Consider the following 26415-nt stretch of genomic DNA (forward strand, 5'->3'; position numbering starts at 1 on the left):
ACCTTCTCAACTAAAACCGGTGACACGCTAGCAGTTTACTTTAAGTGTAGGAGGGGTTCCCGCCAAAACGTCCGTATGTGATAGGTCCAATTCAAATATTTGAGGGGAAATCATTTTCACCATGGCTCCTGCTCTCCTCAACTACCTGTTTATTCAGCTAATAGTCCTCCCTAAAGGTGAGTAATATCAGTTGTATACATGATATACTGCATTATTCAGCTTTTTATTTTAATTGATGAGGTGCTTTCAAATCAAAGTTTATTTGTGACGTGCGCCGAATACAACAGGTGTAGTAAACCTTACAGTGAAATGCTTACTGACAGGCTCTAACCAACAGTGCCATTTTTAAGTTTAAAAACGCTATTAGGTGAACAACAGAAGTAAATAACAGTAGCGAGGCTATATACAGGCACCGGTTAGTCGGGCTGATTGCGGTAGTATGTACATGTGTATGGTTGAAGTGACTGCATGTAAAAGAAGGGTTGGTGGGTGGCGGGACAATACAGGTAGTCCGGGAAGCCAATGTGCGGGGGCACCGCTTCGTCGGGCAAATTGAGGTAGTATGTACATGAATGTATAGTTAAGAGTAGTAGCAGCATCAAGGAGGGGTTGGGGGTACTGCTTGCCATGCGGTAGGAGAGAGAACAGTCTATGACTGGGGTGGCTGGGGTCAAAACTATTTAACTGTTCAATCCTATTTATTTCAATAAACTGCATTCATTATTTAATTTATCTTCCACTATACAGATATAAAAATATATACAGATAAATGACATTATGTATGTAGTGAAATTCACTCTAAACTGTAAAGCAAAGGCCTCCTGTGGGGGCTGGCATTAAAAATATAGGACAAAACACATCATGACAAGAGAGACAACACTACATAAAGAGTGACGACAACATAGCATGTCAGCAACACATGACAGCACAGCATGGTAGCCACACCACATGACAACAACATGATAGAAACACAAAACATGGCACAAACATTATTGGGCACAGAAAACAGCACAAAGGCATAAAGGTAGAGACAACAATACATCACGTGAAGCAGCCACAACTGTCAGTAAAAGTGTCCATGATTGAGTCTTTGAAGAGATTGAGAAAACTGTCCAGTTTGAGTGTTTGTTGCAGCTCATTCCAGTCGCTAGCTGCAGTGAACTGAAAAGAGGAGCGACTCAGGGATGTGTGTGCTTTGGGGACCGTTAACAGATTGTGACTGGCAGAACGGGTGTTGTATATGAAGGATGAGGGCTGCAGTAGATATCTCAGATATGGGGGAGTGAGGCCGAAGAGGGATTTATAAATAAGCATCAACCAGTGGGTCTTGCGACGGGTATACAAAGATGACCAGTTTACAGAGGAGTGTAGAGTGCAGTGATGTGTCCTATAAGGAGCATTGGTGGCAAATCTGATGGCCGAATGGTAAAGAACATCTAGCCGCTCCTGCCGATCTATAAACTACGTCTCTGTAATCTAATAAAGAATTCCCGAGTGGCGCATCGGTCTAAGGCACTGCATCGCAGGGCTAGAGGTGTCACTACAGACCCGGGTTTGATCCCTGGCTGTATCACAACTGGCTGTGATTGGGAGTCTCATAGGTGGCACACAATTGACCCAGCATCATCCGGAGTAGGGGAGGGGGGTCTTTACAATAGGTCTGACATTGTAAATAAGATTTTGTTCTTAACTGACTTGCCTAGTTCAATAAAAAAAAAGAATAATCTAGCATGGGAAGGATGGTCATTTGAATCCGGGTTAGTTTGGTTTAGTATGATTTAATCAGTGAACAAAGTAAGAGGATTGATCTATAGCCATTCACTGATGTCCACACATTCTGTAGTTTGTTACTTTAATAATTCAATAGATGGACCCATATTGCAGTCAGTTACTAACCCATACTGCAGTCAGTTACTAATCCATACTGCTGTCAATGTAAAAGCCACTTCATTCATAACTTCCTCCTACTGTACCAAGACTAGATTATAGACTAGTTCTGTACTCCCCCCTGCTGACCATTCTGAGTACTACACCACTATATATTGTATACAGGGAATCCAGAAAATATTCAGACTCCACTTTTTCCACATTTTGTTAAGTTACAGCCTTATTCTAAAATTGATTCAATAGTTTTTTCACTCATCAATTTACACACAATACCGCATAATAACAAAGCATAGAAAAGATTTTCAGAATTGTTTGCAAATTTATAAAAAATAAATACAAATTAAATATTGCATTTATATACTTCTGTACTTTGTTGAAGCACCTTTGGCAGCGATTACAGCCTTGAGTCTTCTTGGGTATGACACTACAAGCGATCCTGACTAATCTCCCAGTCCATGCCGCTGAAAAACATCCTGACAGCATGATGCTTCTACCACCATGCTTCACCATAGGGATGGTGCCAGGTTTCCTCAGAAGTGACGCTTGGTGTTCAGGCCAAAAAGTTCAATCTTGGTTTCATCAGACCAGAGAATCTTGTTTCTCATGGTCTGAGAGTCCTTTAGATGCATTTTGGCAAACTCCAAGTGGACTTTCATGTGTCTTTTACTGAGGAGTGGCTTCTGTCTGGCCACTCTACCATGAAGGCCTGATTGGAAGAGTGCTGCAGAGATGATTGTCCTTCTGGATGGTTCTCCCATTTCCACAGAGGAACTTTGGAGCTCTGTCAGAGTGACCATCAGGTTCTTGTCACCTCCCTGACCAAGGCCCTTCTCCCCTGATTGCTTAGTTTGGCCGGGCAGCCAGCTCTAGGAAGAGCCTTGATGGTTCCAAACTCTTCCCATTTAAGAATGATGGAGGCCCCCTTCAATGCTGTAGACATTTTTTGGAACCCTTCCCAGGATCTGTGCCTCGACACAATCCTGTCTCTGAGCTCTACGGAGAATTCCTTCAACCTCATGGCTTGATTTTTTTTCTCTGAAATGCACTGTCAACTGTGGGACCGTATATAGACAGGTGTGTGCCTTTCCAAATCATGTCCAATCAATTGAATTTAACACAGGTGGACTCCAATCAAGTTGTAGAAACATCTCAAGGATGATCAATGAAAACAGGTTGCACCTGAGCTCAATTTCGAGTCTCATAGCTAAGGCTCTGAATACTTATGTAAATAAGGTTTGTGTTTTTTTATTTTTAATACATTTGTAAACATTTATAAAAATCTGTTTTCGCTCTGTCATTATGGGGTATTGTGTGTAAACTGATGATATTTTTTGAAAAAAAGATTCAATTTTAGATCAAGGCTGTAGTGTAACTTTCATAATGTAAAGTATATACTGTATATACTCTAACACTTTCTATGAATACCATATGCATGATGCATTATACATGTACTCATAATGCTCTATGATAGGTTAATAATGCTGTATAAGCATAGTTCTAGACACATAAAGACTCATTAAGTCTCTTAATTCAGTACACCAATACTCCTAATGCATTATAATTCTTACCATAATGACTTATAATGTACAGCAACATAGTGCTTCATAACTGCTGTTCACTTTGTCCTCAAGGATCATACAGCATTATAATGACCATCAGTGTGATGCATTTTTAATGTTGTTTTTTTGTCAATGAGCAGAACATCATATTTTTCATGGTGTGTTATAGAATAGTTATTAGCCACTATAACAGGGGGACTCAACTACTATTTGAGGAGGTCCAGTCACACAACTTTCCGAGGTGACAAAGGTCCGGATGGATATTGTCATTTATCGGCATAGTAACAAACCCCAACCTCTACAACCCATGTGACCCCAAACTGTTCACAGCCCTCTTGTTGGTAGAGAGAACATTTAGACGTTTTTAAGCTAATTTCCTGCAATTCTATACATTTTGCCATGTCTAATGTCTGTTCATATGATACTGTACCTGAGTGATTCAACAAAATGACGGGTCCTTGGGGGTCGAGGCCCCTGGTTACTTAATCTGACCATAACAACTACAAGATGTAGATAGCTGGTTAGCCTAACTTACCGATCTAGCTGACTTGGGCTAGTAGTTGATCAACTGGATATTTCTGCCAGGTTAGAAAGAGCTCTGTCAGGGAATGACATAAGAGGAAAACTGTCCTTGCACTACCACATTTAGAAATTGCACCTTGTTGATTCTGCTATTGCATCAATCAACAGCACTAAGTTGAAAGCCTGACTGAGTTCCTAAAACGATCTCGGGACTCCGGTCCGTATTGGCCCTGTTCTAGGTGTGGTTCCAGACCGTGGTCCGTATTGACCCTGTTCTAGGTGTGGTTCCAGACCGTGGTCCGTATTGACCCTGTTCTAGGTGTGGTTCCAGACCGTGGTCCGTATTGACCCTGTTCTAGGTGTGGTTCCAGACCGTGGTCCGTATTGACCCTGTTCTAGGTGTGGTTCCGGACCGCAGTCCGTATTGACACCATTCTAGGTGTGGTTCCGGACCGCAGTCCGTATTGACCCTGTTCTAGGTGTGGTTCCGGACCGCGGTCCGTATTGACCCTGTTCTAGGTGTGGTTCCGGACCGCGGTCCGTATTGACCCTGTTCTAGGTGTGGTTCCGGACCGCGGTCCACCAGTTGAGTATGGCTGCAGTATAAAGTCATCTTTGACTGCTTTAGGTGAAGTGATGAAATGCCTAATAATAAAGTGATTGTCTGCTTTCAGTAAAGTGAAACTTTCTGCACATTTCATGATGACATCACAAACATGTTTCATTCTGTTTCACTCTTCTGTTTTCAAACAGTTGCATAACACAACGCTACGCATCGCAACACAATGCTACACAAAACAGCACAAACAATACACTACACTACGCAACACAAATTGCCTCAAAGTCATACAAGGTGAGAGTGTGTGTGTGTGTGTGTGTGTGTGTGTGTGTGTGTGTGTGTGTGTGTGTGTGTGTGTGTGTGTGTGTGTGTGTGTGTGTGTGTGTGTGTGTGTGTGTGTGTGTGTGTGTGTGTGTGTGTGTGTGTGTGTGTGTGTGTGTGTGTGTGTGTGTGTGTGTGTGTGTGTGAGAGAGAGAGTTTGTAAGTGTGTGAGAGAGAGAGTTTGTAATGTACTAAGTACTAAGTAGTGTGTAACTGTCTTCATGCAGGGCTCTCTCAGTTGGTGAGAACACAGCAGTTTGTCACAGCAACCCTGGGAGAAGATGCAGTCTTAACCTGTGAGCTCATGACACTCAAAGACGTGCGGCAAGTCACCTGGCAAAAAGAGACAATTGGGGTGAATGAAAATGTGGCCACTTACAGCAAACGCGGTCCCCATGTCAACCCACCTTTTCAGAGGAAAGTAGAGTTTGAAGACGAGGGACTGCAGAGCTGCTCTATCGTCATCAGAGGATTGTCAAGAGGAGACGAGTCCTGCTACAAGTGTCTGTTTAACACCTTTCCAGATGGACCTATCAGCGGAAGGACCTGCCTCAAAGTCAATGGTAAAATGTGACAACATATTGTACTGTAAATGACTGACCCAGAACAACTTCTCCAGAACTTCAAGCAGCCATTTTATCAGATCATACATCCAATGTCTTGAAACTATTTATCAAAATGGAATCATTTAGTAAATCATGTAAATGGATTCATTTAGTAAATAATTTCAATGGAATCATTGTGGTCTCACTGTGAACTGTGTCTGTTGTTCTATAGAGCTGTATGGACCCTCACTCCTCATCACACAAACCAACAACAGTCACACCACTCTGTCCTGTTCTGCTACTGGACGACCTGTTCCTATAGTAACCTGGGAAGACACAGACATTCTAGAAAATTCCACAATGGCCAATGTCACCCATCTCAATGGAACTGTCACGGTCATCATAACTTCTATGCTGGCAGCATTCAGTGTACCTGACAAAGACACCAGGGTTGGCTGTATGGTGTCACTGTTCTCTGGAGGTGTCACCAAGAACGTATCCATGGTTATTCCAGCTAGAACTCAAGCTTCATTTCCCGGTGAGAAATGGTTCTATACATGCCTACAGTAACAATCAACATGCTGGTGTCATTCTGAAGTACTGTCTCTGTATGTTCTGTGCTAGGTGTACCTGAGGTCACTGATGGTGACAGGATCAGTGGTCAGTCATTAATCTAATGACCACAACTAACCTCTGACACTATTATCTGTGAATTGTACCATTCTCATCTTGTCATCTTTCACAGTTAAGCCAACAGGGATTGGTGCAGTGATGGTTTCACTGTGTCTCATTGCTGTGTGCTGTGGAGCTGCTGTGGTACTGTGGTACAAACTGAGAAATACAACAAGGTAAGTTTTACTGTTCAGATGACAAAGACAAAATACTGTATTCATTTTACCTTGACAGTCAAACTTACAAAAACAATCTTTAGCCAAATTCCCGCAGGCAATGAACAGGAACAGCAACTATCAACAGACAACCCTCAACGTGATGACTGAAATCCAGAGGTCTAATCTAACAGTAAGACAACTATTCTAATTAACAGTCGGGTTTATGATTTCAAATAAATAGTGTTTGTACTTACTGTATGTAATAGATTAGAAAACATTGAATAGTTGTTCAGCATCAAATGTCCTCCGTGAAGAATATGTAACTGTAACTGCTCACAAAGCCATTATATCAGTACACTACTACAACAGATGATCTGACTCTGATCAGTATCATTGATGTTAATATCTTTCAGGACCACAACAATATCCAGTACATTCTAAATGTGTTAGTAGAACCTTATTGGATCATCCTGGTAGAGTGGTAGTCATGGTGACCGCATACATGCAAATGAGTTGCATTGCTGCAGTGTTGTTCCAGTATGTTATTTGTATTTTGTATTTATAAGGGAACCCCATTAGCTGCTACTCTTCCTGGGTCCAAACATATTACAGTACTTACATTACATATAAAACAGTACATCATATCAAGTGGGGCAAAAAATATTTAGTCAGCAACCAATTGTGCAAGTTCTCCCACTTAAAAAGATGAGAGAGGCCTGTAATTTTCATCATAGGTACACTTCAACTATGACAGACAAAATGAGAAAAAAAATCCAGAAAATCACATTGTAGGATTTTTAATGAATTTATTTGCAAATTATGGTGGAAAATAAGTATTTGGGCAATAACAAAAGTTTATCTCAATACTTTGTTATATACCCTTTCTTGGCAATGACAGAGGTCAAACGTTTTCTGTAAGTCTTCACAAGGTTTTCACACACTGTTGCTGGTATTTAGGCCCATTCCTCCATGCAGATCTCCTCTAGAGCAGTGATGTTTTGGGGCTGTTGCTGGGCAACACGGACTTTCAACTCCCTCCAAAGATTTTCTATGCCATTTCAAGGCCACTTCAGGACCTTGAAATGCTTCTTACGAAGCCACTCCTTCGTTGGATCATTGTCATGCTGAAAGACCCAGCCACGTTTCATCTTCAATGCCCTTGCTGTTGGAAGGAGGTTTTCACTCAAAATCTCACGATACATGGCCCCATTTATTATTTCCTTTACACGGATCAGTCATCCTGGTCCCTTTGCAGAAAAACAGCCCCAAAGCATGATGTTTTCACCCCCATGCTTCACAGTAGGCATGGTGTTCTTTGGATGCAACTCAGCAGTCTTTGTCCTCCAAACACGACGAGTTGAGTTTTTACCAAAAAGTTCTATTTTGGTTTCATCTGACCATATGACATTCTCCCAATCTTCTTCTGGATCATCCAAATGCTCTCTAGCAAACTTCAGACGGGCCTGGACATGTACTGGCTTAAGCAGGGGGACACGTCTGGCACTGCAGGATTTGAGTCCCTGGCGGCGTAGTGTGTTACTGATGGTAGGCTTTGTTACTTTGGTCCCAGCTCTCTGCAGGTCATTCACTAGGTCCCCCCGTGTGGTTCTGGGATTTTTGCTCACCGTTCTTGTGATCATTTTGTCCCCACGGGGTGAGATCTTGCGTGGAGCCCCAGATCTTATTGGATCATCCTGGTAGAGTGGTAGTCATGGTGACTGCATACATGCAAATAAGTTGCATTGCTGCATTGTTGTTCCAGTATGTTATTTGTATTTTGTATTTATTAGGGATCCCCATTAGCTGCTACTCTTCCTGGGTCCAAACATATTACAGTACTTACATTACATATAAAACAGTACATCATATAACATTATTACACCACTACATCTCTACAATACAACATGTTTAATACCACCATACAACAATATCACAATGTTTACATATGCATGTGTCTGTACCTTTGTGTCTTCACAGTCCCCGTTGTTCCATAAGGTGTATTTTTACCTGCTTTTTAAAATCTGATTCTACTGCTTGTATTACATGATGTGGAATAGAGTTCCATGTAGTCATGGCTCTATGTAGTATTGTGCATCTCTTATTGTCTGTTCTGGACATGGGGACTGAAAAGAGACCTCTGGTGGCATGTCTTGTGGGGTATGCATCGGTGTCCGAGCTGTGTGCAAGTATTTTAAACAGACAGCTTGGTACATTCAGCTTGTCAACACCTCTTACAAAAACAAGTAGTGATGAAGTCAGTCTCTCCTCCACTTTGATCCATGAGAGATTGACATGGATGTCATTAATGTTAGCTCTCCGTGTACTTTTAAGGGCCAGCCGTGCTGCCCTGTTCTGAGCCAACTACAATTGTGGCACCTGGCCACACTACTGAACAGTAGTCTAGGTGCGACAAAACTAGTGCCTGTAGGACCTGCCTTGTTGATAGTGTTGTTAAGAAGGTAGAAACTAGGGCCTGTAGGACCTGCCTTGTTGATAGTGTTGTGAAGAAGGCAGAGCAGTGCTTTATTATGGACAGACTTCTCCCCATCTTAGCTATTTATGCTGCAGCAGTTTATGTGTCGGGGGGCTAGGGTCAGTTTGTTATATCTGGAGTACTTCCTCTTTCCTATTCGGTGTCCTGTGTGAATTTAAGTGTGCTCTCTCTAATTCTCTCTTTCTCTCTTTCTTTCTCTCGGAGGACCTGAGCTCTAGGACCATGCCTCAGGACTACCTGCATGATGACTCCTTGCTGTCCCCAGTCCACCTGGCCGTGCTGCTGCTCCAGTTTCAACTGTTCTGCCTTATTATTATTGGACCATGCTGGTAATTTATGAACATTTGAACATCTTGGCCATGTTCTGTTATAATCTCCACCCTGCACAGCCAGAAGAGGACTGGCCACCCCACATAGCCTGGTTCCTCTCTAGGTTTCTTCCTAGGTTTTGGCCTTTCTAGGGAGTTTTTCCTAGCCACCGTGCTTCTACACCTGCATTGCTTGCTGTTTGGGGTTTTAGGCTGGGTTTCTGTACAGCACTTTGAGATATCAGCTGATGTACGAAGGGCTATATATATTTATTTGATTTGATTTTGATACTGTTGTATCAATATGTTTGGACCATGACAGTTTACAATCCAGGGTAACTCCTAGCAGTTGAGTGTGTTGTGTTGAGTCATCCGCATACATAGACACACTGGCTTTACTCAAACAGCTACCCTGGAGAATTCCTGATTCTACCTGGATTATGTTTCCATTAAATAACACCCTCTGTGTTCTGTTAGACAAGTAACTCTTTATCCACATTATAACAGGAGGTGTAAAGCCATAATACATATGTTTTTCCAGCAGCAGACTATGACCGATAATGTCAAAAGCTGTGCTGAAGTCTAACAAGACAGCCACCACAATCATTTTATCATCAATTTCTCTCAGCCAATCAGTCATTTGTGTCAGTGCTGTGCTTGTTGAGTGCCCTTCCCTATAAGCGTGCTGAAAGTCTGTTGTCAATTTGTTTACTGTGAATTTACACTCTATCTGGTCAAATACCATTTTTTCAGAAGTTTACTAAGGGTTGGTAACAGCCTGATTGGTTGGCTATTTGAGCCAGTAAAGGGAGCTTTACTATTCTTGTGTAGCGAAATGACTTTAGCTTCCCTCCAGGCCTGAGGACACGCACTTTCTAATAGGCTTAAATTGAAGATGTGGCATTATCATCGGCTATTATCCTCAGTCATTTTCCATCCAGATTGTTGTCTATCAACAATGAGGGTCTGACAATCATTTTTTCACCTCTTCCAAACTGACTTTACGGAATTCAAAAGTACTATTCTTGTCTTTCATAATGTGGTCAGATATACTTGGATGTGTGGTGTCAGTGTTTGCTGCTGGCCTGTCACACATAAGTTTGCTTCTCTTGCCAATGAAAAAGTCATTAAAGTAGTTGGCAATATCAGTTGGTTTTGGGATGAATGAGCCATCTGATTCATTGAATGATGGAGCTGAGTTTGCCTTTTTTCCCAATATTTCATTTAAGGTGTTCCAAAGCCTTTTACTAGGATTCTTTATATCATTTATTTTTGTTTCATAGTGTAGTTTTATTTCATTTAGTCATGATTTCTTAATTTGAAATACGTTTGCCAATCAGTTGGGCTGCCAGATTAATTGCCATACCTTTTGCCTCATCCCTCTCACCCATACAATTTTTCAATTCCTCAGCAATCCACAGGGATTTAACAGTTTTTACAGTCATTTTCTTAATGGGTGCATACTAATTAGTAACTGGAATAAGCAATTTCGTAAATGTGTCAAGTGCAGTGTCTGGTTGCTCCTCATTACACATCAAAGACCAGCAAATATTATTTATTTACCTCATCAACATATGACTCACTACAAAACTTCTTGTATGACCTCTTATACACTATATTAGGCTCAGCCCTTGGAACTATTCTAAAATGGATTAAATAAAAGTGTGATGATCACTTTAATGGTACTGTATTTCAAACACTCTAGTCAGTTATGTTTGTTTTAGACCATAGCTGTCAATACTTGACCGTTTTTACTTTTGTTTAAAAATTAGAACTTGAGTGACTACTATACTGTCTCAAACACATCTGTGTCGTTCAAAGGCATTGTGGGTACTGAATAGTGGACTAAATGGCTGACACACAGGCCTGCTGTTTATTTTATACTTAAATACAGTCTGTATGAAAATGTATTTTGTAGTTGGTTAATGATGAAACAAGATGAATCCACACTAGACTTATGTGAGGTTTTTATTCTTTACTGGGTTTTTTATAAATCAAATGTTTATAAATCAAAAGTTAGGTACTTTAATGGTGTGGCTGGTTTTCTTAATTCTTCACTTTTTTTAATCAAATGCTGTAAGATACACAATGTTGTAATATACTTTGTTGTGTGTTTTTGTTTTCTACTTTTATAAATAAAATGTTTAAACAATGTTGTAATGTACGTTGTGACATCGCTTGTTATACAATGAGTCATAAATCTATGGAGCCAGATATCTTCCAAAACATTGGACGTACGTATCGTAAGAAAATCCATTCTAAAGTGTTAGGATTGTAAGAATAGCAATACATGAAACATAAACGTGAACTTTCATCTGTGAACCTGTTACGATTACGGACTAACATTTTAGGCTTATACAAATCTTGTTGCAATTCTGATGTACAATAATACCTTTCAGAATTTTGGCAGTTTCATCTCACCAACAAAGAAAGCGTACACCAAACGGCCTGTGAAGAGTGCTACCCGAACAAGCATTTCACAGTATAAAACAAGTCATGGAAACCCGAAAGAGGTATCCTGCACGTTTTCAAATTAAAAGTCTCCATTCTCTTATTGGCATCATTTGGTTAACCCCAGTTTTTGGAATAAATTGAGGTCGTTGACAAAACAGACCATTGTCAAAGGTCTGCATAATAATGACGTCAATGTATTCCAAACACTGGTGCCTGATGATCACAATAATTTGGATTATAAACTTTCTGGTATGTTCTATTACGAATTGTCTGGGACTCGTTATTGTTTCGTTGTTTACTACTGAAATATATTTTGCTTATTAAGTCAAATAAGACATTAACTGCAATACACTGATCTCAAATATGTTTGCATAATTAGGCTAAACAGAGCCATGGCGGACCCATTGTAAAATTAGAGGCTTTTTATATTGTATTAAAACGTGTCCCGGTCCAATGTGCTAACTCTGCCCACTGGGGCGTGGCTTATGGAGCGCTCTTGAAAATACGCGCTTGTATCAATTTATTCCAACAGATCGAGTTCTCATCACACATGCACCCATTTGGACCAAATGTCAACTGGCAGAGGCTGTTCAAAGACGACTCAATGAAGAATCTGGCCACCTACAGCCCGGACTTGAACAAGGTCGAAATTCTCTGGAGAGACCTGGAAATAGCTGTGCAGTGACGCTCCCCATCCAACCTATCAGAGTTTGAGAGGCTCTGAAGAGAAGAATGGAAGAAACTCCCCAAATACAGGTGTGCCAAGCTTGCAACGTCATACCCAAGAAGACTTGAGGCTGTAATCGCTGCCAAAGGTCATTCAGCAAAGTACTGAGTAAAGGGTCTGAGTACTTACAAAAAATATATATTTACAAACATTTCTAAAAACCTGTTTTTGCTTTGTCATTATGGAGTATTGTGTGTAGGTTGATGAGGGGGGAAAAACATTGTAATCCATTTTAGAATAAGGCTGTAACAAAATGTGCAAAAAGTCAAGGGGTCTGAATACTTTCTGAATGTGCTGTATGTCTTTACTCCCTACAGTAAAGTCTAACCTTCACGTTCTCTCTGGCAGGTTACAGGCAAGCAGCAACCATAGCAGACGAGCAGGACGCTTTTGGAGAAAGTGTGTAAATGTTTGTCTGTGTTGATTGCTAGACTTATGTACTTTAGTTGACAGAGGTTTTTATTGAGCATCGGAGCGCTGTTGGTATTTAGAGTTCGGTTGCAGAAGAGCCCAGTTCCTCAAGAGATGAGATCCACTAACACGTCTCAACCAGACTTCTAATCCATCTTTAGAATATTACAGTATATTCTAATTGTATGACAAAGATCATATTAAATGCATGGCGACTAGCAAGATACAGTACTACTATTCATGAATGAGGATGAGACTGTCTGGGAGTCTTGGGAGCATGAACAGTGTGCAGGCCTTCCTGTTCTTTATTAGTATTCTTTATTAGCCCAGCTCCTACGTTTAGAAGGACGTGTTTATGACAAACATTTCTAATGAGACAGTCAGACAGGTAGATGCACTGTGTACTAGATACATGTATTGAACCTTTTTGAGTTGTCAGAGTCATATTTCTTCCCCAGTCATATGTAAGCTAATTTATACCTGCACCATACATTACATAATGTCACTAATACTGTTTTTTGTTTTGAAATTGCATTTTAGTTTTGAGAGATGAGGTTTGTCAGTGAGGAAATACAATATAATCTATTAGAACACAGCACCACCTACAGTTGACTTTTATGACACACTAGGAAGAAGACGGGAGAATATCATTCTATTTAATTTAACTTGAATCTATTTAAATATGATGCACTTGTTTATGCTGTTATTATTACATACTGTACCTATAGTAAGATAGATACATGAATATTTTACCTCCTTTGTATCAATGCAATGTATGAATGTATTTGAGCCCTGAAAATATAATGGTGATGATAACAATGTTTTGCACTTTGGTAGTTTGATATACTGTACCTTGTTCACTAGATTTACGTGTATCACGTTTTAGTTCCTGTTTGTATTTATTTTGATCATGGATGTTGCTTGTTGTGTTTGACCCCACTTGATTTGACAGTTTATAAATCAGGCTATTATTCTCGCTTGATCTGTACAATGTTTTTGATTGTTTAAGATTCAAAAGCATTCTTTAAATGTATTGTGTTCTCCCCCGTTTGAGAAAACTATACGCTGTATTTAAAAAATCGCCCATCGTCACCTTGTTTTGTTACTCACCATTTAAAATCAGGGCTACTTTGTTGTAGCTCAGTTTACAGTAACATCACAATCAGGACTAGGTTGTTATAGAGCTGCACCAGACTCCCTTGGCTATGTGTGTAATATGTCAGATATCTGTTTTAAGAAGAGTTCAACGAATTAACCTTCTCAACTAAAACCGGTGACACGCCAGCAGTTTACTTTAAGTGTAGGAGGGGTTCCCGCCAAAACGTCCGTATGTGATAGGTCCAATTCAAATCTTTGAGGGGAAATCATTTTCACCATGGCTCCTGCTCTCCTCAACTACCTGTTTATTCAGCTAATAGTCCTCCCTAAAGGTGAGTAATATCAGTTGTATACATGATATACTGCATTATTCAGCTTTTTATTTTAATTGATGAGGTGCTTTCAAATCAAAGTTTATTTGTGACGTGCGCCGAATACAACAGGTGTAGTAAACCTTACAGTGAAATGCTTACTTACAAGCTCTAACCAACAGTGCCATTTTTAAGTTTAAAAACGCTATTAGGTGAACAACAGAAGTAAATAACAGTAGCGAGGCTATATACAGGCACCGGTTAGTCGGGCTGATTGCGGTAGTATGTACATGTGTATGGTTGAAGTGACTGCATGTAAAAGAAGGGTTGGTGGGTGGCGGGACAATACAGGTAGTCCGGGAAGCCAATGTGCGGGGGCACCGCTTCGTCGGGCAAATTGAGGTAGTATGTACATGAATGTATAGTTAAGAGTAGTAGCAGCATCAAGGAGGGGTTGGGGGTACTGCTTGCCATGCGGTAGGAGAGAGAACAGTCTATGACTGGGGTGGCTGGGGTCAAAACTATTTAACTGTTCAATCCTATTTATTTCAATAAACTGCATTCATTATTTAATTTATCTTCCACTATACAGATATAAAAATATATACAGATAAATGACATTATGTATGTAGTGAAATTCACTCTAAACTGTAAAGCAAAGGCCTCCTGTGGGGGCTGGCATTAAAAATATAGGACAAAACACATCATGACAAGAGAGACAACACTACATAAAGAGTGACGACAACATAGCATGTCAGCAACACATGACAGCACAGCATGGTAGCAACACCACATGACAACAACATGATAGAAACACAAAACATGGCACAAACATTATTGGGCACAGAAAACAGCACAAAGGCATAAAGGTAGAGACAACAATACATCACGTGAAGCAGCCACAACTGTCAGTAAAAGTGTCCATGATTGAGTCTTTGAAGAGATTGAGAAAACTGTCCAGTTTGAGTGTTTGTTGCAGCTCATTCCAGTCGCTAGCTGCAGTGAACTGAAAAGAGGAGCGACTCAGGGATGTGTGTGCTTTGGGGACCTTTAACAGATTGTGACTGGCAGAACGGGTGTTGTATGTGAAGGATGAGGGCTGCAGTAGATATCTCAGATATGGGGGAGTGAGGCCTAAGAGGGATTTATAAATAAGCATCAACCAGTATGTCTTGCGACGGGTATACAAAGATGACTAGTTTACAGAGGAGTATAGAGTGCAGTGATGTGTCCTATAAGGAGCATTGGTGGCAAATCTGATGGCCGAATGGTAAAGAACATCTAGCCGCTCCTGCCGATCTATAAACTACGTCTCTGTAATCTAATAAAGAATTCCCGAGTGGCGCATCGGTCTAAGGCACTGCATCGCAGGGCTAGAGGTGTCACTACAGACCCGGGTTTGATCCCTGGCTGTATCACAACTGGCTGTGATTGGGAGTCTCATAGGTGGCACACAATTGACCCAGCGTCATCCGGATTAGGGGAGGGGGGGTCTTTACAATAGGTCTGACATTGTAAATAAGATTTTGTTCTTAACTGACTTGCCTAGTTCAATAAAAAAAAGAATAATCTAGCATGGGAAGGATGGTCATTTGAATCAGGGTTAGTTTGGTTTAGTATGATTTAATCAGTGAACAAAGTAAGAGGATTGATCTATAGCCATTCACTGATGTCCACACATTCTGTAGTTTGCTACTTTAATAATTCAATAGATGGACCCATACTGCAGTCAGTTACTAACCCATACTGCAGTCAGTTACTAATCCATACTGCTGTCAATGTAAAAGCCACTTCATTCATAACTTCCTCCTACTGTACCAAGACTAGATTATAGACTAGTTCTGTACTCCCCCCTGCTGACCATTCTGAGTACTACACCACTATATATTGTATACAGAGAATCCAGAAAGTATTCAGACTCCACTTTTTCCACATTTTGTTAAGTTACAGCCTTATTCTAAAATTGATTCAATAGTTTTTTCACTCATCAATTTACACACAATACAAATAACAATAACAATAACAAAGCATAGAAAAGATTTTCAGAATTGTTTGCAAATTTATAAAAAATAAATACAAATTAAATATTGCATTTATATACTACAGTACTTTGTTGAAGCACCTTTGGCAGCGATTACAGCCTTGAGTCTTCTTGGGTATGACACTACAAGCTTGGCACACCTGTATTTGGGTAGTTTCTCCCATTCTTCTCTGCAGATCCTCTCAAGCTCTCTCTCTACCATGAAGGCCTGATTGGAAGAGTGCTGCAGAGATGATTGTCCTTCTGGAAGGTTCTCCCAATTCCACAGAGGAACTTTGGAGCTCTGTCAGAGTGACCATCAGGTTCTTGTCACCTCCCTGACCAAGGCCCTTCTCCCCTGATTGCTTAGTTTGGCCGGGCAGCCAGCTCTAGGAAGAGCCTTGATGGTTCCAAACTCCTCCCATTTAAGAATGATGGAGGCCCCCTTCAATGCTGTAGACATTTTTTGGAACCCTTCCCAGGATCTGTGCCTCGACACAATACTGTCTCTGAGCTCTATGGAGAATTCATTCGACCTCATGGCTTGATTTTTTTGCTCTGAAATGCACTGTCAACTGTGGGACCTTATATAGACAGGTGTGTGCCTTTCCAAATCATGTCCAATCAATTGAATTTAACACAGATGGACTCCAATCAAGTTGTAGAAACATCTCAAGGATGATCAATGAAAACAGGTTGCACCTGAGCTCAATTTCGAGTCTCATAGCAAAGGCTCTGAATACTTATGTAAATAAGGTTTGTGTTTTTTATTTTTAATACATTTGCAAACATTTATAAAAATCTGTTTTCGCTCTGTCATTATGGGGTATTGTGTGTAAACTGATGATTTTTTTTGAAAAAAAGATTCAATTTTAGATCAAGGCTGTAGTGTAACTTTCATAATGTAAAGTATATACTGTATATACTCTAACACTTTCTATGAATCCCATATGCATGATGCATTATACATGTACTCATAATGCTCTATGATAGGTTAATAATGCTGTATAAGCATAGTTCTAGACACATAAAGACTCATTAAGTCTCTTAATTCAGTACACCAATACTCCTAATGCATTATAATTCTTACCATAATGACTTATAATGTACAGCAACATAGTGCTTCATAACTGCTGGTCACTTTGTCCTCAAGGATCATACAGCATTATAATGACCATCAGTGTGATGCATTTTTAATGTTGTTTTTTTGTCAATGAGCAGAACATCATATTTTTCATGGTGTGTTATAGAATAGTTATTAGCCACTATAACAGGGGGACTCAACTACTATTTGAGGAGGTCCAGTCACACAACTTTCCGAGGTGACAAAGGTCCGGATGGATATTGTCATTTATCGGCATAGTAACAAACCCCAACCTCTACAACCCATGTGACCCCAAACTGTTCACAGCCCTCTTGCTGGTGGAGAGAACATTTAGAAGTTTTTAAGCTAATTTCCTGCAATTCTACACATTTTGCCATGCCTAATGTGTGTTCATATGATACTCTACCTGAGTGATTCAACAAAATGTCGGGCCCTTGGGGGTCGAGGCCCCTGGTTACTTAATCTGACCATAACAACTACAAGATGTAGATAGCTGGTTAGCCTAACTTACCGATCTAGCTGATTTGGGCTAGTAGTTGATCAACTGGATATTTCTGCCAGGTTAGAAAGAGCTCTGTCAGGGAATGACATAAGAGGAAAACTGTCCTTGCACTACCACATTTAGAAATTGCACCTTGTTGATTCTGCTATTGCATCAATCAACAGCACTAAGTTGAAAGCCTGACTGAGTTCCTAAAACGATCTCGGGACTCCGGTCCGTATTGGCCCTGTTCTAGGTGTGGTTCCAGACCGTGGTCCGTATTGACCCTGTTCTAGGTGTGGTTCCAGACCGTGGTCCGTATTGACCCTGTTCTAGGTGTGGTTCCGGACCGCGGGTCCGTATTGACCCTGTTCTAGGTGTGGTTCCGGACCGCGGTCCGTATTGACCCTGTTCTAGGTGTGGTTCCGGACCGCGGTCCGTATTGACCCTGTTCTAGGTGTGGTTCCGGACCGCAGTCCGTATTGACCCTGTTCTAGGTGTGGTTCCGGACCGCGGTCAGTATTGACACCATTCTAGGTGTGGTTCCGGACCGCAGTCCGTATTGACCCTGTTCTAGGTGTGGTTCCGGACCGCAGTCCGTATTGACCCTGTTCTAGGTGTGGTTCAGGACCGCAGTCCGTATTGACCCTGTTCTAGGTGTGGTTCCGGACCGCGGTCAGTATTGACACCATTCTAGGTGTGGTTCCGGACCGCGGTCCGTATTGACCCTGTTCTAGGTGTGGTTCCAGACCGCGGTCCATATTGACCCTGTTCTAGGTGTGGTTCCAGACCGCGGTCCGTATTGACCCTGTTCTAGGTGTGGTTCCAGACCGCGGTCCGTATTGACCCTGTTCTAGGTGTGGTTCCAGACCGCGGTCCGAATTGACCCTGTTCTAGGTGTGGTTCCAGACCGCGGTCCGTATTGACCCTGTTCTAGGTGTGGTTCCAGACCGCGGTCCGTATTGACCCTGTTCTAGGTGTGGTTCCAGACCGCGGTCCGAATTGACCCTGTTCTAGGTGTGGTTCCAGACCGCGGTCCGTATTGACCCTGTTCTAGGTGTGGTTCCAGACCGCGGTCCATATTGACCCTGTTCTAGGTGTGGTTCCAGACCGCGGTCCGTATTGACACCATTCTAGGTGTGGTTCTGGACCGCGGTCCGTATTGACCCTGTTCTAGGTGTGGTTCCAGACCGCGGTCCGTATTGACCCTGTTCTAGGTGTGGTTCCGGACCGCGGGTCCGTATTGACCCTGTTCTAGGTGTGGTTCCGGACCGCGGTCCGTATTGACCCTGTTCTAGGTGTGGTACCGGACCGCGGTCCGTATTGACCCTGTTCTAGGTGTGGTTCCAGACCGCGGTCCGTATTGACACCATTCTAGGTGTGGTTCCGGACCGCGGTCCGTATTGACCCTGTTCTAGGTGTGGTTCCAGACCGCGGTCCGTATTGACCCTGTTCTAGGTGTGGTTCCGGACCGCGGGTCCGTATTGACCCTGTTCTAGGTGTGGTTCCGGACCGCGGTCCGTATTGACCCTGTTCTAGGTGTGGTTCCAGACCGCGGTCCGTATTGACCCTGTTCTAGGTGTGGTTCCAGACCGCGGTCCGAATTGACCCTGTTCTAGGTGTGGTTCCAGACCGCGGTCCGTATTGACCCTGTTCTAGGTGTGGTTCCAGACCGCGGTCCATATTGACCCTGTTCTAGGTGTGGTTCCAGACCGCGGTCCGTATTGACACCATTCTAGGTGTGGTTCTGGACCGCGGTCCGTATTGACCCTGTTCTAGGTGTGGTTCCAGACCGCGGTCCGTATTGACCCTGTTCTAGGTGTGGTTCCGGACCGCGGGTCCGTATTGACCCTGTTCTAGGTGTGGTTCCGGACCGCGGTCCGTATTGACCCTGTTCTAGGTGTGGTACCGGACCGCGGTCCGTATTGACCCTGTTCTAGGTGTGGTTCCAGACCGCGGTCCGTATTGACACCATTCTAGGTGTGGTTCCGGACCGCGGTCCGTATTGACCCTGTTCTAGGTGTGGTTCCAGACCGCGGTCCGTATTGACCCTGTTCTAGGTGTGGTTCCGGACCGCGGGTCCGTATTGACCCTGTTCTAGGTGTGGTTCCGGACCGCGGTCCGTATTGACCCTGTTCTAGGTGTGGTTCCGGACCGCGGTCCGTATTGACCCTGTTCTAGGTGTGGTACCAGACCGCGGTCCGTATTGACCCTGTTCAAGGTGTGGTACCAGACCGCGGTCCGTATTGACCCTGTTCTAGGTGTGGTTCCGGACCGCGGTCCGTATTGACCCTGTTCTAGGTGTGGTTCCGGACCGCGGTCCGTATTGACCCTGTTCTAGGTGTGGTTCTGGACCGCGGTCCGTATTGACCCTGTTCTAGGTGTGGTTCCGGACCGCGGTCCGTATTGACCCTGTTCTAGGTGTGGTTCCGGACCGCGGTCCACCAGTTGAGTATGGCTGCAGTATAAAGTCATCTTTGACTGCTTTAGGTGAAGTAATGAAATGCCTAATAATAAAGTGATTGTCTGCTTTCAGTAAAGTGAAACTTTCTGCACATTTCATGATGACATCACAAACATGTTTCATTCTGTTTCACTCTTCTGTTTTCAAACAGTTGCATAACACAACGCTACGCATCGCAACACAACGCTACACAAAACAGCACAAACAATACACTACACTACGCAACACTAATTGCCTCAAAGTCATACAATTGCCAATTTGGCCCACCTGCACATTGTATTGTTACATAAATAGTCAAAAAAAGGCAAAGCCCAGTGCGACTACATCTATAAATATACATATATTAAAAATATGGCTTTTAGCTGACACTCTTCTCCAAGAGACTTACATTTTTTAATAATATGGGAATCAAACCCACAACACACCAGGCTCTACCAACTGTGTGTGTGTGTGTGTGTGTGTGTGTGTGTGTGTGTGTGTGTGTGTGTGTGTGTGTGTGTGTGTGTGTGTGTGTGTGTGTGTGTGTGTGTGTGTGTGAGTGTGTGAGAGAGAGAGAGTTTGTAATGTACTAAGTAGTGTGTAACTGTCTTCATGCAGGGCTCTCTCAGTTGGTGAGAACACAGCAGGTTGTCACAGCAACCCTGGGAGAAGATGCAGTCTTAACCTGTGAGCTCATGACACTCAAAGACGTGCGGCAAGTCACCTGGCAAAAAGAGACAACTGAGGTGAATGAAAATGTGGCCACTTACAGCAAACGTGGTCCCGATGTCAACCTACGTTTTAAGGGGAAAGTGGAGTTTGAAGACGAGGGACTGCAGAACTGCTCTATTGTCATCAGAGGATTGTCAAGAGGAGACGAGTCCTGCTACAAGTGTCTGTTTAACACCTTTCCAGATGGACCTATCAGTGGAACCACCTGCCTCAAAGTCAATGGTAAAATGTGACAACATAATGTACTGTAAATGACTGACCCAGAACAACTTCTCCAGAACTTCAAGCAGCCATTTTATCAGATCATACATCCAATGTCTTGAAACTATTTATCAAAATGTGACCATTTAGTAAATCATTTAAATGGAATCATTTAGTAAATAATTTCAATGGAATCATTGTGGTCTCACTGTGAACTGTGTCTGTTGTCCTATAGAGCTGTATGGACCCTCACTCCTCATCACACAAACCAACAACAGTCACACCACTCTGTCCTGTTCTGCTACTGGACGACCTGGTCCTATAGTAACCTGGAAAGATACAGAAATTCTAGAAAATTCCACAATGGCCAATGTCACCCATCTCAATGGAACTGTCACTGTCACCATAACTTCCACGCTGGTAGCATTCAGTCTACCTGACAAAGACACCAGGGTTGGCTGTATGGTCTCACTGTTCTCCGGGGGTGTCACCAAGAACGTATTCATGGTTATTCCAGCTAGAACTCAAGCTTCATTTCCCGGTGAGAAATGGTTCTATACATGCCTACAGTAACAATCAACATGCTGGTGTCATTCTGAAGTACTGTCTCTGTATGTTCTGTGCTAGGTGTACCTGAGGTCACTGATGGTGACAGGATCAGTGGTCAGTCATTAATCTAATGACCACAACTAATCTCTGACACTATTATCTGTGAATTGTACCATTCTCATCTTGTCATCTTTCACAGTTAAGCCAACAGGGATTGGTGCAGTGATGGGTTCACTGTGTCTCATTGCTGTGTGCTGTGGAGCTGCTGTGGTACTGTGGTACAAACTGAGAAATACAACAAGGTAAGTTTTACTGTTCAGATGACAAAGACAAAATACTGTATTCATTTTACCTTGACAGTCAAACTTACAAAAACAATCTTTAGCCAAATTCCCGCAGGCAATGAACAGGAACAGCAACTATCAACAGACAACCCTCAACGTGATGACTGAAATCCAGAGGTCTAATCTAACAGTAAGACAACTATTCTAATTAACAGTCGGGTTTATGATTTCAAATAAATAGTGTTTGTACTTACTGTATGTAATAGATTAGAAAACATTGAATAGTTTTTCAGCATCAAATGTCCTCCGTGAAGAATATGTAACTGTAACTACTCACAAAGCAGTTATATCAGTACACTGTTACAACAGATGATCTGACTCTGATCAGTATCATTGATGTTAATATCTTTCAGGACCACAACAATATCCAGTACATTCTAAATGTGTTAGTAGAACCTTATTGGATCATCCTGGTAGAGTGGTAGTCATGGTGACCGCATACATGCAAATGAGTTGCATTGCTGCAGTGTTGTTCCAGTATGTTTTTTGTATTTATAAGGGAACCCCATTAGCTGCTACTCTTCCTGGGTCCAAACATATTACAGTACTTACATTACATATAAAACAGTACATCATATCAAGTGGGGCAAAAAATATTTAGTCAGCAACCAATTGTGCAAGTTCTCCCACTTAAAAAGATGAGAGAGGCCTGTAATTTTCATCATAGGTACACTTCAACTATGACAGACAAAATGAGAAAAAAAATCCAGAAAATCACATTGTAGGATTTTTAATGAATTTATTTACAAATTATGGTGGAAAATAAGTATTTAGGCAATAACAAAAGTTTATCTCAATACTTTGTTATATACCCTTTCTTGGCAATGACAGAGGTCAAACGTTTTCTGTAAGTCTTCACAAGGTTTTCACACACTGTTGCTGGTATTTAGGCCCATTCCTCCATGCAGATCTCCTCTAGAGCAGTGATGTTTTGGGGCTGTTGCTGGGCAACACGGACTTTCAACTCCCTCCAAAGATTTTCTATGCCATTTCAAGGCCACTTCAGGAACTTGAAATGCTTCTTACGAAGCCACTCCTTCGTTGGATCATTGTCATGCTGAAAGACCCAGCCACGTTTCATCTTCAATGCCCTTGCTGATGGAAGGAGATTTTCACTCAAAATCTCACGATACATGGCCCCATTCATTATTTCCTTTACACGGATCAGTCATCCTGGTGCCTTTGCAGAAAAACAGCCCCAAAGCATGATGTTTCCACCCCCATGCTTCACAGTAGGCATGGTGTTCTTTGGATGCAACTCAGCATTCTTTGTCCTCCAAACACGACGAGTTGAGTTTTTACCAAAAAGTTCTATTTTGGTTTCATCTGACCATATGACATTCTCCCAATCTTCTTCTGGATCATCCAAATGCTCTCTAGCAAACTTCAGACGGGCCTGGACATGTACTGGCTTAAGCAGGGGGACACGTCTGGCACTGCAGGATTTGAGTCCCTGGCGGCGTAGTGTGTTACTGATGGTAGGCTTTGTTACTTTGGTCCCAGCTCTCTGCAGGTCATTCACTAGGTCCCCCCGTGTGGTTCTGGGATTTTTGCTCACCGTTCTTGTGATCATTTTGTCCCCACGGGGTGAGATCTTGCGTGGAGCCCCAGATCTTATTGGATCATCCTGGTAGAGTGGTAGTCATGGTGACTGCATACATGCAAATAAGTTGCATTGCTGCAGTGTTGTTCCAGTATGTTATTTGTATTTTGTATTTATAAGGGAACCCCATTAGCTGCTACTCTTCCTGGGTCCAAACATATTACAGTACTTACATTACATATAAAACAGTACATCATATAACATTATTACACCACTACATCTCTACAATACAACATGTTTACTACCACCATACAACAATATCACAATGTTTACATATGCATGTGTCTGTACCTTTGTATGTGTCTTCACAGTCCCCGTTGTTCCATAAGGTGTATTTTTACCTGCTTTTTAAAATCTGATTCTACTGCTTGTATTACATGATGTGGAATAGAGTTCCATGGAGTCATGGCTCTATGTAGTATGGTGCAACTCCCATTGTCTGTTCTGGACTTGGGGACTGAAAAGAGACCTCTGGTGGCATGTCTTGTGGGGTATGCATCGGTGTCCGAGCTGTGTGCAAGTGTTTTAAACAGACAGCTTGGTACATTCAGCTTGTCAACACCTCTTACAAAAACAAGTAGTGATGAAGTCAATCTCTCCTCCACTTTGATCCATGAGAGATTGACATGGATGTCATTAATGTTAGCTCTCCGTGTACTTTTAAGGGCCAGCCGTGCTGCCCTGTTCTGAGCCAACTACAATTGTGGCACCTGGCCACACTACTGAACAGTAGTCTAGGTGCGACAAAACTAGTGCCTGTAGGACCTGCCTTGTTGATAGTGTTGTTAAGAAGGTAGAAACTAGGGCCTGTAGGACCTGCCTTGTTGATAGTGTTGTGAAGAAGGCAGAGCAGTGCTTTATTATGGACAGACTTCTCCCCATCTTAGCTATTTATGCTGCAGCAGTTTATGTGTCGGGGGGCTAGGGTCAGTTTGTTATATCTGGAGTACTTCTCCTGTCCTATTCGGTGTCCTGTGTGAATTTAAGTGTGCTCTCTCTAATTCTCTCTTTCTCTCTTTCTTTCTCTCGGAGGACCTGAGCCCTAGGACCATGCCTCAGGACTACCTGACATGATGACTCCTTGCTGTCCCCAGTCCACCTGGCCGTGCTGCTGCTCCAGTTTCAACTGTTCTGCCTTATTATTATTGGACCATGCTGGTAATTTATGAACATTTGAACATCTTGGCCATGTTCTGTTATAATCTCCACCCTGCACAGCCAGAAGAGGACTGGCCACCCCACATAGCCTGGTTCCTCTCTAGGTTTCTTCCTAGGTTTTGGCCTTTCTAGGGAGTTTTTCCTAGCCACCGTGCTTCTACACCTGTATTGCTTGCTGTTTGGGGTTTTAGGCTGGGTTTCTGTACAGCACTTTGAGATATCAGCTGATGTACGAAGGGCTATATATATTGATTTGATTTTGATACTGTTGTATCAATATGTTTGGACCATGACAGTTTACAATCCAGGGTAACTCCTAGCAGTTGAGTGTGTTGTGTTGAGTCATCCACATACATAGACACACTGGCTTTACTCAAACAGCTACCCTGAAGAATTCCTGATTCTACCTGGATTATGTTTCCATTAAATAACACCCTCTGTGTTCTGTTAGACAAGTAACTCTTTATCCACATTATAACAGGAGGTGTAAAGCCATAATACATGTGGTTTTCCAGCAGCAGACTGACCGATAATGTCAAAAGCTGTGCTGAAGTCTAACAAGACAGCCACCACAATCATTTTATCATCAATTTCTCTCAGCCAATCAGTCATTTGTGTCAGTGCTGTGCTTGTTGAGTGCCCTTCCCTATAAGCGTGCTGAAAGTCTGTTGTCAATTTGTTTACTGTGAATTTACACTCTATCTGGTCAAATACCATTTTTCCAGAAGTTTACTAAGGGTTGGTAACAGGCTGATTGGTTGGCTATTTGAGCCAGTAAAGGGAGCTTTACTATTCTTGTGTAGCGAAATGACTTTAGCTTCCCTCCAGGCCTGAGGACACACACTTTCTAATAGGCTTAAATTGAAGATGTGGCATTATCATCGGCTATTATCCTCAGTCATTTTCCATCCAGATTGTTGTCTATCAACAATGAGGGTCTGACAATCATTTTTTCATCTCTTCCAAACTGACTTTACGGAATTCAAAAGTACTATTCTTGTCTTTCATAATGTGGTCAGATATACTTGGATGTGTGGTGTCAGTGTTTGCTGCTGGCCTGTCACACCACACATAAGTTTGCTTCTCTTGCCAATGAAAAAGTCATTAAAGTAGTTGGCAATATCAGTTGGTTTTGGGATGAATGAGCCATCTGATTCATTGAATGATGGAGCTGAGTTTGCCTTTTTTCCCAATATTTAATTTAAGGTGCAATTCTGATGTACAATAATACCTTTCAGAATTTTGGCAGTTTCATCTCACCAACAAAGAAAGCGTACACCAAACGGCCTGTGAAGACTGCTACCCGAACAAGCATTTCACAGTATAAAACAAGTAATGGAAACCGGAAAGAGGTATCCTGCACGTTTTCAAATTAAAAGTCTCCATTCTCTTATTGGCATCATTATCATTGGCATCATTTTGTTAACCGCCGTTTTTGGAATAAATTGAGGTCGTTGACAAAACAGACCATTGTCAAAGGTCTGCGTGATAATGACGTCAATGTATTCCAAACACTGGTGCCTGATGATCACAATAATTTGGATTATAAGCTTTCTGGTATGTTCTATTACGAATTGTCTGGGACTCGTTATTGTTTCGTTGTTTACTACTGAAATATATTTAGCTTATTAAGTCAAATAAGACATTAACTGCAATACACTGATCTCAAATATATTTGCATAATTAGGCTAAACAGAGCCATGGCGGACCCATTGTAAAATTAGAGGCTTTTTATATTGTATTAAAACGTGTC

General features: G+C 42.0%; 2 protein-coding genes across 3 annotated transcripts; both read left to right on the top strand.

The window, feature by feature from the left end:
• The first annotated feature begins 61 nt into the window (after positions 1-61).
• Positions 62-11179, top strand: LOC135539001 (OX-2 membrane glycoprotein-like). 2 transcript variants are annotated; one of them, XM_064964890.1, is made up of 6 exons: positions 68-176; positions 5076-5411; positions 5626-5931; positions 6139-6241; positions 6325-6413; positions 8922-11179. In XM_064964890.1, exons 1-5 carry the CDS (start codon positions 122-124, stop codon positions 6389-6391), a joined length of 867 nt encoding a protein of 288 aa, XP_064820962.1. In that variant the 5' UTR covers positions 68-121; the 3' UTR covers positions 6392-6413; positions 8922-11179. The 2 variants fall into 2 exon arrangements, with proteins under 2 accessions (XP_064820963.1, XP_064820962.1); XM_064964891.1 differs by lacking the exons at positions 6139-6241; positions 6325-6413; positions 8922-11179 and adding an exon at positions 6018-6085 and having other exon boundaries at positions 62-176.
• Positions 11180-13752: 2573 nt separating this feature from the next.
• On the top strand, positions 13753-25804 carry LOC135538996 (OX-2 membrane glycoprotein-like). Its single transcript, XM_064964884.1, has 6 exons — positions 13753-14047; positions 20694-21029; positions 21244-21549; positions 21757-21859; positions 21943-22031; positions 24537-25804. The coding sequence occupies exons 1-5, from the start codon at positions 13993-13995 to the stop codon at positions 22007-22009; spliced, it is 867 nt and encodes a 288-aa protein (XP_064820956.1). The 5' UTR covers positions 13753-13992; the 3' UTR covers positions 22010-22031; positions 24537-25804.
• The last annotated feature ends 611 nt before the right edge of the window (positions 25805-26415 follow it).

Source organism: Oncorhynchus masou, unplaced genomic scaffold (assembly GCF_036934945.1).
Source record: "Oncorhynchus masou masou isolate Uvic2021 unplaced genomic scaffold, UVic_Omas_1.1 unplaced_scaffold_1317, whole genome shotgun sequence".
NCBI classification, from domain to species: Eukaryota; Metazoa; Chordata; class Actinopteri; order Salmoniformes; family Salmonidae; genus Oncorhynchus; species Oncorhynchus masou.

Coding starts and splice junctions, on each gene's coding strand:
- LOC135539001 (XM_064964890.1), top strand. CDS start 122: ATGGCTCCTGCTCTCCTCAACTACCTGTTTATTCAGCTAATAGTCCTC. Junction 5,412..5,625: donor GACCTGCCTCAAAGTCAATG/GTAAAATGTGAC, acceptor GTTGTTCTATAG/AGCTGTATGGACCCTCACTC. Junction 6,242..6,324: donor AAACTGAGAAATACAACAAG/GTAAGTTTTACT, acceptor AACAATCTTTAG/CCAAATTCCCGCAGGCAATG.
- LOC135538996 (XM_064964884.1), top strand. CDS start 13,993: ATGGCTCCTGCTCTCCTCAACTACCTGTTTATTCAGCTAATAGTCCTC. Junction 21,030..21,243: donor CACCTGCCTCAAAGTCAATG/GTAAAATGTGAC, acceptor GTTGTCCTATAG/AGCTGTATGGACCCTCACTC. Junction 21,860..21,942: donor AAACTGAGAAATACAACAAG/GTAAGTTTTACT, acceptor AACAATCTTTAG/CCAAATTCCCGCAGGCAATG.